Source organism: Nothoprocta perdicaria, unplaced genomic scaffold, assembly GCF_003342845.1.
Source record: "Nothoprocta perdicaria isolate Ctin4 unplaced genomic scaffold, notPer1 scaffold_177, whole genome shotgun sequence".
Taxonomy (NCBI): Eukaryota; Metazoa; Chordata; class Aves; order Tinamiformes; family Tinamidae; genus Nothoprocta; species Nothoprocta perdicaria.
In genome coordinates this window covers 1,396,316-1,414,142 of record NW_020454949.1, presented here as the reverse complement: position 1 = coordinate 1,414,142, position 17,827 = coordinate 1,396,316, and the positions used below count along the sequence as shown (strand labels likewise).

The 17,827-nt window shown below is 44.0% G+C and overlaps 1 protein-coding gene across 1 annotated transcript; it reads left to right on the top strand.

Moving 5' to 3' along the window:
- Positions 1–16,089: 16,089 nt before the first annotated feature.
- Positions 16,090–17,145, top strand: GPR148 (G protein-coupled receptor 148). Its single transcript, XM_026036347.1, has one exon. The coding sequence runs from the start codon at positions 16,090–16,092 to the stop codon at positions 17,143–17,145; it is 1,056 nt and encodes a 351-aa protein (XP_025892132.1).
- Positions 17,146–17,827: the final 682 nt, after the last annotated feature.

Genomic DNA, 17,827 nt, shown 5'->3' with positions numbered 1-17,827 from the left:
AATCAGGCAGGGGTCAGACAGCTGGGACAGAGCAAGTTCGGACAGACTCAGTCTGCACCAAAGGGATATTTTAAAAGTCCTCCAGCTTTGTGAGCGCCAAGGTTGAGTGCTCTCACACAACTAGAAGGATACATCACTCATGGGGCTGATCTGTGCTACCCTTAGGTGACAGCAGAAAGGGAACAAAAGCTCAACCTGCTACCAGCATCTCCACAAGCTGGCCTTAGCTGAACCCTGCAGATACGAAGGGAAGGATCTGCAACTTAGTGCTGCGCAGGCTTTGAAAGCTGAGAAGTCTGCTAGTTAAGCTTGAAAGGAGGCAGAACAGGGAGCTTCTACTCTCTGTTACCAGCCGTTAAAGCCAGAAACTTTAAGCCTTGTTGGTAGAGACTGGAAGGTTTAATTTTGGAAAGCCCCAGGGCTCAGTCCAAGCCTAACCAAGTTAGAAAGCCCTGATGTGACTCTGCTGAAAGACTGGTGGAAGGCAGAAGCAAGCTACAGTAAATCCCAGTAGCTCTGGCAAGCAGCTCAAGAGCAGTCATGAAAGGAGCTACATTACTTAAAAGTGGATTTGATATTTTTGATTCTGCATGAAATATTTGTGTATTAAGTACAGGGAGAAACCTTCTTTTCACGTTGAGGAAATGAGGCTACCAAGATGGTAGTAGTAAACCCTTGCTGTGCAGTAATACTGGCTTTGGGAACCTCCATGTACTGTGCTGTGTTTTGGAACGAGGGAACTTTTTACAGCTTTGAAGTCCTCTTTATTCAAAGTAGTATTAATGCTTTTTAGAAATGCTGATAGACATGAGAATCAGCCAGAGGTCACCTTTTGTGCTGATTCAAGGCTAGTAGCTGGTGTTGGTAACATCTCAGAAGAGCTGTCTGCTCTAGCAGTGTTTTAAGTAGTTCCTGTATTTCCAGAGGGGTCACATACCCAAATGTCATGACTCAGATAAAGCCTCTCCTATGATGAAAAATCTCAGACTTCGTTTTCCATGTGGAGAAAAATATCTTGTTTTAGAACCTCTTATTTCCCTTCATCAACTGCAAGCCATCAAGCTTGTTCACTGGCCTAAATCACAGTCCGACTGTGCACATAGGGCCATGAAAAGCAGATAAGTCACAGTAGCCTTTACATGCTGTAACAGAGCCCCTTTTCCTTCCTGGTTAGTTCTCAACTTACAGCTACCTGAACTATCTTTTTCTGATGTCACTTCATTTTAGGCTATTTCTCTGTGGTTATTCATTAGATTGATTCTAAAAGCCTTCCTTTTCACACGGGGCTTTGGTGTATTTGTGTATAAATACCTTTGTATGAATCTAATCAGCCTTTGCTGATTCAATCAACTTCAGCCTGTCCAGAATTGTTCTGGATATCAGGAGGCAGACAATGGAAGCAGAGAACTGTAAATGAAGGGCACGGATAAGACAAGGAGGGACCTTCAATAAAGACTAAATAGCATACAGTCCCTGAAGTGGAAAGGAAGGAGGAAGGAAGGAGGAAGTGGGAAGGAAGGGATGGTATGGAAAGACAGGAAGCTCCTGAATCAGGGAGCTTTTGGATGAAGCAGGCTCAGCCTGCCAAAACTTGGAAGCTTCCATCTCCCTGGAGTGGATAGCAAGTATTTTGCATCAAATTACTGAGCACAATTATTAGCATGAGCTACTCATGCACATAAAAGGTAGTACTATTTTAAAATCTTCTCTGCATGGAAGGATATAGTCAACTCTTTAATAATCCTGTAGAGACTAGAACAAAACTGTTTGCTGAGATAACTCTTTCTTTCCAAGGAATTACCTACAGAATGAATTGATGAGCTGAAGGAATTGATCTGCCAGAGAACCGATGGTGAGTGTAACGATCCCTAATCCAGTTGACTTTACTGCTAACATCAGCTCAAACTGAATTATTCATGCATCCTTATCAATGTATCATGGTTTTGCACATTGTAGGTGCAGTTTGGTAATGGGATATGGAGCCTTTTCTCTCCAGATCACTATCAGAAGACTGCCCTAGGTTGAAATGAGCAATCTTTACTGATTATCTGAGTGCTGCCCAGAGCTTGCATTAAGTTAATTGCTATTCTACTTTCAGTTACTTGGTGAGCTAGTGTCTGCTACAAAATTTACGATTACAAGTAGTTAATAACGTCAGTGCTTAGCAAATTAAATAGATGCACTTTTATCTACAGCTTTCTGTAAGCATATTCTGTTTGAATATCCCCATCTCTGTGTCTTCCCTGTGAAGCTTGATTATTCACATGTTGTTGAGGTGGAGAAGATAGGGCTACAAGAATCCTGTCAGCACTGGTTTAAAAAGCAATGGTATAAATGGAAAAGAAGATTTTAACCAAAAAAAAAAGGGAGAGGAAATTTCTCTAGCTGCTTATCTGAGAATGCTGCCATTAATCTTTCCACTTAAAGCAAAAGACTATCAGATAATAAATGCTCACTTACAAAATCAATGAGTGAAAATGAGCTGCATTATCTACTCTAAAGAACTACTCAAGCACAGAATTGTTTCAGCAATCCCAGGACTTCACAACGCAAAGGTAATAAATACATTGGAGGACCTGACACCTCGGGGACACATCTTTGGAAATGCTTAGATACAGATATTCAAGTCACATGTTTAGAAGTTTTTCCATTCCAGATGTGCCTGTGTAGCACAAATGTCTATCCAGATGATGCAAGAATAGCTCTAGTTATACTACAATTATTAGTATATATATACAGACATATATTTCTATAGAGTGGAGGCATGTGTGGGTGATGGAAAGGTGAGTTTATGGGTATGTTCTTCTGCATCCGCTCTCTGAAACTAGAACAGGTAATGCTCTTGAATGCAGTTTACTCTTTTGGCACAAACTCTGCGAAAAGTAGGAAATACATTGTTTGTTTGAAATGTTGCCACCACTGTAGGTTGAAGAGAGCTTTCAATTTGTTCTTTAGAGAAAACCTACTTCAGTGTGGTATTGCATCCACCCCACCTTTAGAAAACACAACAGCCTCTGTGTTTAGAAAACAGCAGATCCTGGTGCAACCCATGAGCAAAATTTTATCTGTTTCCATTGTGCAAAATGCCAATGTGATGACTTGAGAGAAAGTTATAGGATTTTTTTAATGACTCTTTCATGTGACTTGGTTTCTCTGCTTAATTTTGCAAAGCTCTCTGCCTGGGTACATACATTTCATTGTTCTGAAGGCCCTGCTAAAAGTCAAGCAGGAACAGATACAGATGAGGTAGCCTTAGATACACAGCTTCAAATAACAGAGATGAGGCCTGCAGTGGGGGACAGACTGTTTCAAGGGCTTTAATAGGATAGTCTTTCAAATGTAAAAGCTTGGATCAAAACCGGGCTAAAACCAAAAAGAATGAGATAAGGGAGAAGTGAGTAATTAGATAAGGGTTACTGATGGTGACAGCAAAAACCAAGTAGACTCAGATGTACTTAAAGAGACAGAGGGGTGGGTGTTAATGGTGTGAGCAGGGCAGGCTGCTTTTGGCTTTCACTGTATGTTTTTACTTTGTGCAAACTCATATGTTGCACACATACACACCCTCGTCAAAGGATCGCACAGATACACACCCTTGTCAAAGGAGTCCTGCTGGATGGTGTGGGGCACATCAACCAAATCACAAGTTTTGCTTTAGGAGAAGAAAGCCCTTGGCTGAGTGTGTAGTTGGTGAGACTTTAAGCAAAGGAGCACTGCATCCAGCCTGGTAACTGTGACAAATAGACCCTCAGCTTTTCATAAGATCCCATTTGTCTGCCAGGCTGTCTTTGAAAACAAGCAAGCAAGAGGAAGATGGATGAAAATGAAGCCCTTGAAATCACTAACATTGGTTTTATCAGTCAAAATACATTTGGAAACAAACCTATGTGTTAGATTGATATTGTAAGTGGCAATTAATATGCCTCAGCTGTATTTGAGTGTATGTGGGCAAGCTCTTTGGTCTCTTAGAAGAGACTAAAACCCTGGCCTTTGAATGCAGCTGACTGGGAGACCTAGATACAGTGTTTTGTGGGGTTTGTGCCTCTTGTTTTCCCAAGCTGCAGTGCACTAAGTGCTTGTGGAAAGCAGTGGAAGCCTGTAGCCCTATGCTGCCTTGTCTGCCACCGGGGCCGAGTGAGGAAACTGCTGACCGTTTTCCTTGGAGTCATTACATGATGTTAGTGCTAGATGTGTTGCATAAAGGTAGGATTGTTATCATAGTGATGTCTGATTGTTAATATATTTTTTGCAATTAGCATAAAGAAGGCAGTAAAGCTGCAAGTGAGCTTCCAAAGGCTTGCTTCATTAATATACCATGAGTATTGACAATGCCAAGGTCACGGCTTGAGTTGCAGCTAAGCTAATTACCAGAAGGTTTTAAAATACAGCAGTCCATTTAAAGTGAGGTGATCTGAGTCCTGTTCTGTTTATCCTTCATTCTTCCCTTTCATTGCTTTGACTGTTACTGTAGCTCTGGAACAAAACTGTCTTTCCCAGCTGTTTGATTTTTGACAGAGGGGCTGTTAAGGTATCTAAGCCAGCTGCTTGGCAGTGCTCAAGCATATCAAACTGTTACATATTTCTCTTCCCTGTGCTGCGATAGGACAGATGTTGTGCTTGTTCCTGGGGTCTGAAGGGGGACAGCAGTCCTGTGAAATGGGTTGTGTTGGTTTAGGAAAAACTATTCCAAAATCGTTCTTGGAATTTAAATACAGAACTGGCAATTTCTGGCCTTACAGAGATGCCATTGCAACCTGCACTTCCGAAAAGGACTAGTGAATTTTGAACATCTCTGTTTCTAGGTACCTAATTTGAAATACCTTAAAGGGAGCCCAAAGGTTTTTAAAAATCAGACACCTTAAGGTGCTTCAAAGCTCTTTACAAGGTGAGTTTTTACTGCACAGAAAAGCAGCAGGAGACTGGAGAGTTTACAGAACTTGAGTGAAGAGGAGGATGAAGCCATTCAAGGGGCGGATGCTGCTCCCTGCAAAGGCTTATCTACATGGGCAGCAGTTTGGAGCATGGCAGCGTTTCGGAGAGCTGTCTCCTCTGGCTGCCATGACAGGGAGAGGTAGCCCAAAATGGAGAGAAGACACCACAATGCGAGTTACCTTCTTCCTCGGCTCATGAGGAGGTTTGTCCAGTTTGAGTCTGCACTGACTCGTAGCTCTGGGTGCTGTCAAGTAAGTGGCAGCAGGACAAGGGACCTTCATTTCCTCATTTGTTGCTTCAGCCTGAAGGTCTGTGTGTAAGAGGTGCTGGTGCCTCTCTGTGCACGCTGCGGGGTCAGCGCCAGGGTGCTCTTGCTGCAGGCTCTGCTAGTTCCTGTTCTGTATGTGCCCTATACCTGCATAGACTGTGCCTATACCTGTCAGACTATGGCAGTCATCAGTGCTTTCAGTGAGGAGAAGGAGACCAAATTCACAGCTGAACGAATAGGCTTAACAACACTGGATTTGGCACCCACAAGGGATTACCTGGTACCGCAAAAGGAGTTTGGGTCCCTCATGCTGCATGACATGGGACAGCACAGGGGTCCCTGCTGGTACAGAGCTGTGGGATCCTAGCTCGGGGGCAGCTAACCATTGGCAAATGACAGAAATCTGAGTGTGAGGGTATTCTTTTTTTTTTTTTTTTTTTTTTGGATGCTTTTAGGAATTGCAGGTGTCTTTCAAGGCTGGAAGTGGTAGCATCCGTAGGTGACCCTACAACTGCTGCAGAACCCATCCCACTGTGTGCTTAGGCAGGTATCGGGAGGGACCTCACCGAACCTCTCTGATGTGACTCCAGTGTCTTCGGGATTATCATCACACTTAACTGGAAAATCATGTTGACACCACATGGCATTTCTGTAAAAAATGCAGAGGATCAGCTAGCACAGCTCTCCAAGGCTTTCCATCAAATAGAAGAGATGCGGATTGCTGCATATCTACTAATGTCTTTCTGCACCAGCGCAGTGTGCTGTGTGTTTTTCAGCCTTGTGGTTTATAGGGTCACTTAGTGAGCCGTTAGAGTGCCACTTTTTTGAAGCCCTTGACTGTAGAATGCTCTTGCAAAGAGTTTGTATTAATGAAAACAGAAAATACAACTATTTTCTGGGGGGCAGGTGGGCGAGTTTTCTTGAGGAAAGCTTCCTAACTCATTAGTCAAAGGAAATTAATATTAAGAAATATTCATTTTTGTAAAGGATGCTGCAGTGAGAAGGGATTGATTTCTTGCTCTAGTGATTGCTCTTGCAGATACTGTAGTGTCTCAGCAGGAGAGCTGTCCAGATGGAAAAAAAAAACTCATAAAATGTATTTCTGAGATGTTCGCAAGCAAAAACATCTTTGTTCATGTTGCAAAATACTGTGTATGGTTTGGACGGTTTGCAAATGAAGATACTTTCCACTAGATGGCCTTCCAGGATATCAAACATTGAATATAGCCTTTAAGTCTGGAAACAGAGTTTCTAGGCTTGGAATTGTACTTTGAGCTTTGCCTGTAAAGAGATCCAAGCTCTGTCCTATGATTCAGGTAGTCCAAACACGTTCACTGAGCCTTTCCCAGTCATGAAACTGGGCAGGGTTTCTGCCCTAGTCCGAATGTGCAAACCATTGCTGAGGCTGGGTGTTTTTTAGTGGTATATTTTAGGGTATATTTTAGTGGTAATGGATAAGGAAGCACATGGGACTAGCTTTACAGGTTAGACACTGCACTGATAGGATGGGGTGATGCACATTGCCCAGGGCAGAGCTGAGGGCTGCCACTGTCCCCTCCATCACTGCCGCTGGTGAAGACATCTGAGGCAAGCAGGCCTGCCGTGTCCTACTGGAGCAAAAGCTCCTCTTCCCTTTGCATGAAATGACCTGTGCCCTCCGGCCCTTACACTGCTGCACGAGATGAAATGGGTTCGATGCAGCTTGAAGTAACAAGGGAGGAAAAAGGCAAACAACAGCACTGGGTGCTAACGACACATATTGGAAATAAGTTTTTACTTATTTTACTTTTATTTTTTTTTTACTTATTTTACTTCTTTTAAAAAGCTGTCACTAGTGAGGGATGTGGAGGGGATCAACACCGAGCAATACACTGAGGGACTAAGTTGAGATTTCAGATGGGGAAAAAAAAGGAGAAAATCCTAGAAGGTACTTTAGTGAGTAGACCAGATTTGGTGCCTTCACTGGGAAGGACACACAGCAGGTTATGGGGGACAGCAGTCGAATATTGCTGTGTCTCGCTGCGCTGGCTATGGGGCACTGGAGTCCGTCTTCGTGGCTGAGAAGCTGCTAAATGTTATTTGGGTAGCATAATGAGAAACCTGAGCACATAGGTCCTGACAGAACATCTGGCAGCAGTTAGTTCAGACAGAGGAGTCATCCCATGGGTCCCAGGGAATAGGAAGATCTGAGCCTCACTGAGCATTCGTGTGGCGCAGAGGTCTTAAGAGGACCAAGGGTCGGCACAGAGAACCTCCAGGCTGGGATCATAGCAGCCGAGATGTGGGCATGTGGATGGCCAGTGAGACAACTTCTGAGGAGTCACTCATTCCTCTGTGGATCAGTGAAAGAAAAGACAGGCACGCAGGGTGTGCAAAATTTATTTGCAATTACTAGAGTTTTGGAAAAGGGAAGTGCCTGTAGAAGGCCATGGATGGCCTTGATAAGCAACCTTAGTTACCATGTTTGTACAGTAGTTTGCTGGCCCTCTTGCTGGAAATTAATTCTGAGTGTGCACAATTAGAAAGAAATGAGTGAATTTAGAGCATGCTACAAATAGAATGGAGAGGAGGAGGAGGAACTGATCCTGCTCCAGTTCATTTACAACAAACAGTGCATTTTAATGACTTTGTTCCATGGGAGACACCCCATGAGGCTCCACGGACCCCACCGTGCATCTGGCGGAGACAGTTAAGTGCTGCAGGCAGCTTTAACCCAGGTTGAAGAGGATGCCTGAGTGGGGGGAACGTCACCCAGGGCTGCTTACCCGAGGATGCCTTTCTGTTTCGGGAGCAGGAAGGGTGGACCTGGGAGTTTGCCAGCAACAGCTCAGGGGTGTCACCTCGGGGCCTTCCTCCGTGTGCGCTTGCAGCAAAGTGTGCAAAGAGACGAGGCAGTGGGTGTGAAACCGAATGTAGCCCCTGCAGCGGGTAGCTCCTGTGCCAGTCCCAGCACCAGGAGAGAGAGCCCTGTGGGACAGCACCCGCACCCCACAGCTGCTCTCCTGCTGCTGTGGCTGCCTCGTGTAACAGGGCTGCTTTGAGAGCAGCTCGGGGAATACTTCAAGGTGAGAGAATATTGTGGGAAGCAAAGAGATTGAAGAAGGGAAGGACAGCACAGAGGTCCTGTCACAGGGCGGCATTCAGCAGCCAGAAAAGCCTTTCAGTGCAGTCCAGGGCAGATCTGATCCAGGTCAACTGACAGCTCATTAAAATCGAGCCCCTTCACATCTGTATTGCTGTTTTCTTTATGAATGAATTCATGATTTCATTATCATGAATTCCTTCCTGTGTGTGTCTTCTGCCAGCTTCTGTGACCTATAGCAGTTTTGTGTGTCTGCATGTTCCTCTTAGTCCACGTGCCTTGTGCTGGGCTGGCACTGAAACGTTTTCTTTGGAACAAGAAACTGCTGCTTAATGGCAGAAAAAGGCAGCTCCGTTAAAGCGACCTGGTTATATGGTTGCCGTGCTGGTAGGTAGCAAGGGTTATGAAAGTACAGAGAGAATAGCAAGGGAGTAGGGTGCATTGGCAGTTAACCAAGACTAGGGAGCTGAAATTTTTATTTCTGGCTCAACCACTCCTTTTTGGTATGATTTACATTAAAGTACTGCAAATGCATCCAGGCCTCTAGGTGCTGCTGAGCACAACAGTGAAGGGAAAATAGGATGTATCATCTCATGCTCCTCATGCATATCCTTTCATGAGGTGAAACTTGAGCTTGAAGAAGAAAAATCAAAGTAAAAATGAAGCAGGCAGTGAACTGGGCTATCGCAGAGCTTGCGGACGGCACTGTGCACATGACCCTGCTGTAAATCCTGGCTTGCCTGGGGAGAGGCCCTGTCTCTTGCTCCACACATGCTGGCGCCTAATCTTGCTGCCATATGTCGCCTGTGCCTGGCACCTGCTTCAGCAGCGTGCGAGGAGGTGGGTGCCAGCCGAGGGCGCAGGCATTTCAGAGCAGCAGAATTGCTGCAGAGCCTTCGCCACCCAATGGTGATGTTTTAAAAATAGGTCTTATTTAGTAATCTACTTCTGCCGTTGCACAGATGCATTATGAAAAGTAGGTAGGTAGAGATCATTAAATCCAAGACACAGTCTAGGATGGCTTCTGGTGGTGTCTTGCAAGCCTGTAAGGGACCACGTAAACTAGCAGTCGTTGCCATAAATCCCTGGTGGCATCTACAGCCTGTCACATGGAAGCCTGTTAGTGGAAGGAGCTTGCTGGACCTTTCAGCACAGATGCAGCTGCATGACAGGTGAGGGAAACTTGTCTTGCTTTGCCCTCCCGGGCTCAGGAAATCCAAATGGATGAGTTCTGAGCAGCGAGCACCAGTGCTGCTGCAACAGCTCTTTTTCTCTGGTTTGTGTTACTTTTCCAACCTTTTATGATTAATACTATTGCTTTACTGAAATATTGGTGAAATTCCAAGATTCTATTCTTCTGGCATCCAGTTCAATGCTGAACATTGCATCTTCAGGGCAAATTTGTTACAGAATTTATCTTGGCTTTGTGAACATCGTGGCCTGATCATATTTGGAACTAACAAAAAAGGTTCAGAGATCAAATGCTGAGTCATGCCAGTCTCAGTCCAGCCTCTCTTTTGTTTGTGAGCTTCATCAAAATGTCTTTCAACCAGGACATCTAATGCCTCTTTTCTTCTTTTTTTCCAGGTTTCATTTGACCTTTAAAATCATTGTAACCTGAGCTTAGTTTTCACACCCATTTCTTTGCTCCCCGAGTTCTAATCATTGCCATGCTGGCTTCTGAACTTTGCACATTTAAAAGAGCAAAGCGTACACCATCGTGGTTTTAACAAGCAAGGCACTGAAAAGCTTTTGATAAATCTGCAGCCACATGGAGACAGGTAGTTGAGCGATGGAGATAGACACCTGATAATGAAGCTAGGGCTGCAAAGCCTTTCCTTTCAAAATGGGAGTCCTGATCCTTGAAAAGGGTTGAAAAGAAAAACTTTTAAGGGATCTTAAAGAATTAGAAAAATGATGCCTTTTAATTAGCTTTCTATTAATTAAAGGACAAGAAAAAGAGAGAACTTGATCAGAAAAACAATACAGTTAAAACTGTTGTGATCACTTGTTTTTCATTAACAGCAGCCTCATTTCCTCCAGGCAGAGGTAAGAATATGGATACCTGCAGCAAGTAGTCATAGCTGGTTCTCTCTGCTCTGCCAAGGGATCTTGTCCTGCTCGTGGGCGCTGGACTATTTACTGCAGTAGCAAGCGAGGTGCCTTCTAGACCTAGGTAAGCACAAACAGGGGCATCTGTGGAAGGAAGCTGAAAACTACAGTAGTACATGAATGCTATTGGGATCAAAGTATTTTCACTAAACTTGGCTGTAAATATCCGCATGAAGCACCATTCAAGTGAAAACTGGATCCAAATAGCACCCAAGTTTGTTGGACTCAGCTGTCTCATCCAGGTCACTTGTGTTGAAGGAATTGTGGCCGGCTCTGAGGCAGCATTCCTACCCTGCCCTCCTGGGGTTCTTTACCAAGCAGATCAACGTTAGCATCTTCAGTTCTGGGGCCAACCCAGGGCCCAGTTTTTAGTAAGCCAGAGGCTGGTGTCTCTGCACTGGGGGACACTGGAGCAGGCAGCCACATCACTGACTCCTCGTGCTGAGAGTTAACCAGGGAACCTCGCCAAGGTGAAGTGAAAATGCAGTCGAGCTCCATACCTTGAGCTGAAGAGCATTACTCTGGTTGCCTTTCCTTTCCTGTATGGTGCTGCCTAGACAAAGTTACGGCAACTGGTTTGCATTTTGTACACAAATCAGTTAGACTGAATCTTCTTGACATGGGAGGCCTCCCTGTGTACGCAGGCTCAAGGTCCATAGCAGTCACTATAAGACATGATACTCTTACGCACTTGACCATTTCTGTTCAATTTGGCAACACCTGTTTGTGGTTTTAACGGACTATAATGTCTTCAGTCTCTGATGTTTCATTTATGGTTGCTCAGTATAGCTGAACACATGCTTCTTTAGCTCTTGCACACTCAACAGACAAGATAGCTGAGCTTTCAGGAGGGTGGTTTGGGCGAGGCAGGATGAGTAAAGTAATAATTAACAGTGTATGGCTCAATTGGAAAATCAATGCAGACTGCAAAATAAGAGCCAGAAGAGAGGTTACTAATACAGTAGGTCTGAATCAGCAAGATATGTAAAAAGTTCATCCAGCTAACATAAATTTACCAGACAGCACTGAACAGAAGAAATCAATATCTAGAACATTAGCACCAGATTTACAGGAAATTGCAGGAGAATCATTCAGGTTGGCACCACAGTATATTGAACAGTGAGCTGCAACAGCAAGGCAGCTATCACAGTTTGATATCCTCAGGAGTGGTCTTCAGGGATGCCAGCTCTGTGGCCGGTGGTCTGGGTGCTGAAACAACTCTTTAAGTTCAAGTAAATTAAATAGTTACCTGTTCTCCAGATCTAGCGGTTCTGGCTCTATGTTATTGTGTCAAGCCACCAAATGTTTTCAAATTTTAAATCCAGCAGAATGATACTAAGCTGCCATAGGACTGATGGAAAGATGAGGACTTGAGTGGACTTGTCCACGTCTGATGGGTTTGAACCTGTCTTCAGATCATGTGTTATTTCCTATTTTTGTAAAGGAAGTCCTGCTTGCACTCCTAAGGCTTTTAGCACAGTTAGAGCCCAACAAGATCAGGTCTTAGGCCTTACTCTGCCATCCTTCAGCTAGTGGGGAGTTATTAATGGCGTAGAGGATTGGTGTTTGTTACTGCCCCAGATGTAACTGGGACTCTTGGCCCAGGATCCCCGTCTCTTTTACCCAAAATGAAGAGGTACCCCTACCATGAGAATGTTATTTGTAGACGTTAGTTGAAAAGTAACTCCTTCGTGAAATATTTGGCTGCATTAGACAATCTCACCAATGCTTTTTGCACTTATATACAACAGCTCATCTTACTTTATATCTGTATTTATTTTTCCGTCAGCCTAAAGTGTGCAGTTGATATGACAATGAGCTCTTCTGTTTGTTGACATTTATTCCTAGCCAGATGGTGAAAAATACAGTTGTGATATTATACAGAAACAAGAAAATCTGCGTAATAATATGACATCCTATAAATACCAAGAACTGGGAGGCAGCATACACTTACAGAGCTTTGAAATTATAGTTTTAGGCTATTCACAGTTCCTTGAAATTTCATTGCTTCCTATCCATTTTGCACTATAAGCATAAATTCTGCAGTTGGGGTGCTTGAGCTGTCTATTTAGTAGGGTATTAGCTGTGTTGTGTGACTTATTGATAGATGAAGGGCATGATCCTGAAGCCAAATACATAATTGCACCAGTGCTATTCACACACTTTTCACCGGATGCAGAACTGAGCAAGCAAAAATATCCATCTTATATTTTAACTACACAGGCACCATAGCAACTAAAACACCACTCTTAAAAGCATCATTGGGTTTCCTCCGACCCCTTTGTTCCTTATGGTGCAGCCTGTCAAACTGTCCTAGTGTACAGTGTGGGTGCCAGCTGTTGGTGTGCTAGGGACATGAAAGATGGGCAGCAGGTTTGGTGACTGATGCTGACTTTCACAAGCTGCCAGCTCCAATTCTTGGCGTGCCCTGAGACAGCGTGTCCGTAGCTCAGCATGTCTTTCTGCAGGGTGAGTCTCCTCTGGAGAGACCCGCACTGAGCGGCTCTGCTCTGCCAGAATGTTCATGCATGCTGGTGGTGTTGGAAAAATAATGAGCCCGATCTTTGGCATGGGACCTGTCTTCCCACTGTTCTTATAGTAGTAGAATCCATATTGCTTGAGAGGAGAAGGAAAATCATACTTGAAACAGTAGTTGAAGGTCTGGCTGTACTGGTGCATGTGGGAGGTCCTTGTAGAATTGTCAAGACTGCCAAAAGGCTTGTCTGAACTTCAGGCATTTTTATTCTTAGGCATTGCTTTTGTAACAGATCACATCCCTTCCTCTTCTGTCCATCCTAAAGGGATGAGGGATGTGTAGGAACGGCTGCCCAATCTGTCAATACAATATATCTCTGAGTACAGGAGCATAATAAATGCAGCCTGGTTTGAGTCCTTGTCTTAGACAAACCTTGTGTTTCACGGTCCTCCGTGTGGAAAGCTGATTCCTAATTTGAGATTGTAGCATACTGTGTAACAAACAAACTTTGTTGGTTTTTTTTCTATTATTTCTTTTAATTATGCACTTACAATATGAGGGTGGTTTTTTTTCCCCTCTTTTGTACAATTTAAAATTGATGCTTCACCTTCCATTTAATAAATTATTCAGAATCACAGGTACAATGAACACCCTCTTCACTGTAACATCCTTTTAAATTACTGGTTTGGGCCATCTTGTCTTGTCATCCCATTCACTAACATCCAAAGGATACACTGAAAGATAGTTCTCACTTAGTCCAGGCTTTCCCGGAGTCCTTATAGTTTCTTTCATGCAGTCAGCTTTAGAGCAAAGGAAGCCATGTCTACCCGTCACTGTAGTGTGGTTTTGGTTGGCATGGGGCATTTTACTGTGAGCTTGCTGTAAGAAGTGGAAGTCTTAACACAGAGATGTGCACTGTTGAAAAAACAGTGTTCTTTTTCTGCTCTACTATAAAGCTTAGAACTGTTTGATGGTCCCACATTTTGAGAAAAATCCACTCTTCAGTCATGGAAGTCAATAGTGCTTGGACCACGTAGGCAGACACGGAAGTGGTAAATGTTTGGAAAGTCTAATAAACCAGCTGGCCTAAATGAAGTTTTACGCCAAAGCTTCATCAGACTAAATCTTCTTTTGATATTCCTCTGCCTGAGAGAAAGATGACAGTCCTACTTCTTCTTTGACCTGCCGCCATCTCTCGGGCACTTGAGAGCACAAAAGTGTGCATTGGCACGAGAGCAGCATCTGCAGGGCAGGTTGCCTTAGTCATTACTCAGAAGTGCAAAACATGAGGCTCAAAAGGAAGCAGAATTTATTTTCTCCATCCACTTGGGTCCCAGGCAGCCTGGTGGCTGCTCCTGGGTAGCTTCCCTCACAGGAGGAAGAGGAGGAGTTCTCCTGGCAATCTTAAGGCCTAGTGACCCTTTGGCCTATCTCCTTCCAACCAACTTCCTTTGATTCTCCCAAGAATGTGGCAGCCTAGAGAAGTAAAATCCCGCCTTGATCTTTTAGCTGCTTTGATTTTTTTAGCTTCTGTGATGCTTCCTGTCAATATGCTACCCCTCATTACTCACCTCTGGCATTCAGGCCAGTTACTATTAGAGCACTGTAGGCCATGCTCAGGTTTAAAATGAATTCTTCGTCTCCTTCCCAAGCGCATGCTAGCAGCCATGGGGAGTAACTCATAGTAGCCTGAGCCTCAATATGCTGTGGAGCACCAAATGAATGAAACATGTTAATGACCCCAAATATCACAGCCCAGTGCTGCTCTATGGAGGGAGGAGATACTGTGTGTGCAGAGCATGGGCAACCTGGTCCCTGCCCTCAGCACAGAGGAATAAGCCTGATGTCTCTTCAGGCAGTGCACATAGGGACAGATTCCCTAGTCTCCTAAAAGTGGGTGTTAAAATGGGAGAGCTCTGAGGTGCTGTTGCTCGGCTCATCTAAGCAGAGGTTTCTCTGGCTCTCACCACAAAGTAAGAGGCAAGACAATCAAGCATTTTAACAAGTCCATCCTTATTTTTTTCCAGCATAGTTCCTTGGCTGAATGCACAGCTTCATCCTTCATAGTCAAGCACAAAAGCTTTTTTATGACTGCTGAGGAGCTACTAGAGTTCTTTTTGTATAGTGTACAATGCAGACACATAAATATCTTCCTTTCAGTGTTCTTCGCAACAGTCTCATATCTGTCACCCACTTTGCATCATGCAGGATGATGTACAGAGCATCAATACAGGCAATACATTATTAGTCACTGTTGGGCCTATGAATAAATTCAGTTTTTATTCAAGTCAGGCCACTCCTAGAAGAACATGGGCCACTCCTGGAAGAACCTGAAGAGTTCCTTTTCCACCGTCTAGATGCTGCACACTTTCTGATTGCACTGCCAGGCCTGATACTCAGAGATCTGAACAGTAAGAGCCAAGCAGTGCGGAGTCAACCAGTAAACCAAGGATGGGTCCCAAATGGACATTGGAAATACTCAGTCTACATGCTAGCATTTTATAGTGGGTGTTGCTCAGTTCAGGCAATTTAGATTGACTTCAAGTCTGTGATAACTGAGGCAGGGGAAGGTTTAACATCTATAAATAACTGATTTAATTCACTGAAGCAAAAATGTCTATCATCTGTAAATAAGATCATTTATTTCACTGGAGCCGTTGTAATAATTTAACAACAGTATTGAAGCCATTGTTATTGATCACTTCAAATCAATCATGTTCTTCAGTAAAAATGATTCAAAATATTATCTAACCACATTTATGACTCTTCTACATCAGTACACTTGGAACATTGCTCACTTATCAGCTCACATCTGTTGAATCAAGCCAATATTCCATCTGTCTCTTTGGCGTGATAATGTAGTGGGAACAAACTCCAATTACTAATAATGATCAACCCATTCAGCTCCTGATCAAAGAGCTAGCTGTAGGATTTAGATTTTTTAAAGCACACATAGATTCATTCTCTTTTCTAAAGATCAGATTTTGCAGAAAGAAAAGAAAATCTCTGCTATATGCAATGCATTTTTTGGCACCACAGGATTTGCTGACAGGTTTCAATTTCCTGTCCCTCCGAAGAGCTGGTAGAAGTGGCTACAGAAGTTACTGGGTCTCCACAGGCTTATTACATCCTCCACTTCATCTGCCCTTCTAAGGACTCAGAGTCTATAGAAGACCTTGATTTCTTCAAATCATGCAGACAGCCCCAAACGCTAAAGAAATGGACTTCTCTGTCTCTGCTTTTGTAGAGAGACTGAATACAACTCCATACCTCGACAGGGAGGAAGAGTCCAACAGTTCCTCACCTTTGGATGAAGCTTTCTTGTACTACTTGCGGGAATGGACTTTCAGCCCATCATATACAAACACGAAGGTGTTTTTAATTCCTCCACTTGTTTGCTTCATGGCAGGTGTCCTCATCATTCCATCCATCTTGTTTGTGATTCTCTCCAGGTTTAATATCCGTCAGGAAACAAGGTACATGCTGCTGGGAAACGCTTTGCTCTGTGACCTGATATACATTTTTTTCTACACCCTGTCTGCTGTTTTTAATGCAGCAAATCTAACGCTCCCCAAGGAAACTTGTGTCCTCCTGCTGTTTCTGCTGGCACTGGCTTACTGTGGAGGATTGTTCACAGCAGCTGCCATGGTCTTGGACACATACATAGCTATTTCATTTCCTTTGCGCTACATTACTATATTGCCTGCTTCACGAACGAAAAAAGTCATTGTATTACTATGGATCTGCTCTGCAGTTTTCCTTGCAATTTTATTCTTGTTGCTATGGAGCACTCAGAACTATATGCCCTGCGTCCTGGAAATGTGCTCCGTTCCAGTGATCCTAGTATTAACACTGAATGGGACCAATGCTACGAAACTCTGTTACTGGCTTGCTGCCTCTGTTGTCTTTCTCTGTCTGTTTGTAATGCTCTGTTGCTATGCTATTCTGTATTTTAAAACAAGAAAATCCGGGATATGGGAGAGCATCTCCTCTAGAGCCAGTGTGACATTCTTAATGCACCACACTGTGCTATTCTTTTACTTCTCTCCACTGCTGGCCTTTCTTGTAGAATCTCTTTTGTATATTAACTCTGTCATTGGGCTGAAGACAGGAATGTGGGTCTCCCTGGCAATCTGCAACATCCTGATGATTCTGCCTAAAGTTTTGTTCCCTTTCCTGTACGGGCTGCGGTATAGAGAGATCTCAGCCTCTCTGAAATCCATGGTCAGAAGGAAGCGTCTTTGCCTGGTGTCACCTGCTCCGTCACCATCCTGAAGCAAGCAGAGCACGGCAACAGCGGAGGAGTTGTCTTTACCTTAGCATGCAAACGTGCCACAAACCGCCCAGCTGTGTGAGAAGTAGGGGTCGGTCCCTCGGGCTGTGCCACCACAAGGTCACGAATCTTTCACCACGTCCTGTCCCGGGATCTCGGCGAATGCTGCTCCGAGCCGAGTTCTGAGGCGCCTCTGATGGGGGAGCACGCTAGCTGTTGGAGAGCATCCTGAGTATGGCCATTCCTGCACATCTGTGGTAGATGCCTCTCTGGAAACAGAAAATGGAAGAGAGATGGTGCTAAGCAAAGTCAGCCCTGCCTGCAGAGCGAGGGTCCCCTGTGCAGGTGCCGCTGCTGTGAGCAGCAGCTCATTCTCTTGCTCACAGTGAACTCTGGCAGAGCCTGTGGGGTGCTCAGGGGTGAGAAAGATGGTCTCTTACAAGGGGCTCTGTCTTTCAGATTTGCCTGATCAGCTATGTACCTATAAAAGCTAAGTTGAGAGGTTTTTATGTGCTTTAAAGAAATTAGACTTTTGTTAAATATAAGTGACAGCTTGGGAAATTTGAGCTGCAGCTGATACCTCCAACTTGAGAAAAGAGCTTATTCTGAAGATAATATTTTAAAAAAATCCTTGGGCTTGATATGGAAGTATAGATTTAGGCTTTTTTATTAAAAAAATAAATA

What these genes read in the sequence shown, in the direction of transcription:
- GPR148 (XM_026036347.1), top strand. Translation starts at nt 16,090, where the DNA reads ATGGACTTCTCTGTCTCTGCTTTTGTAGAGAGACTGAATACAACTCCA.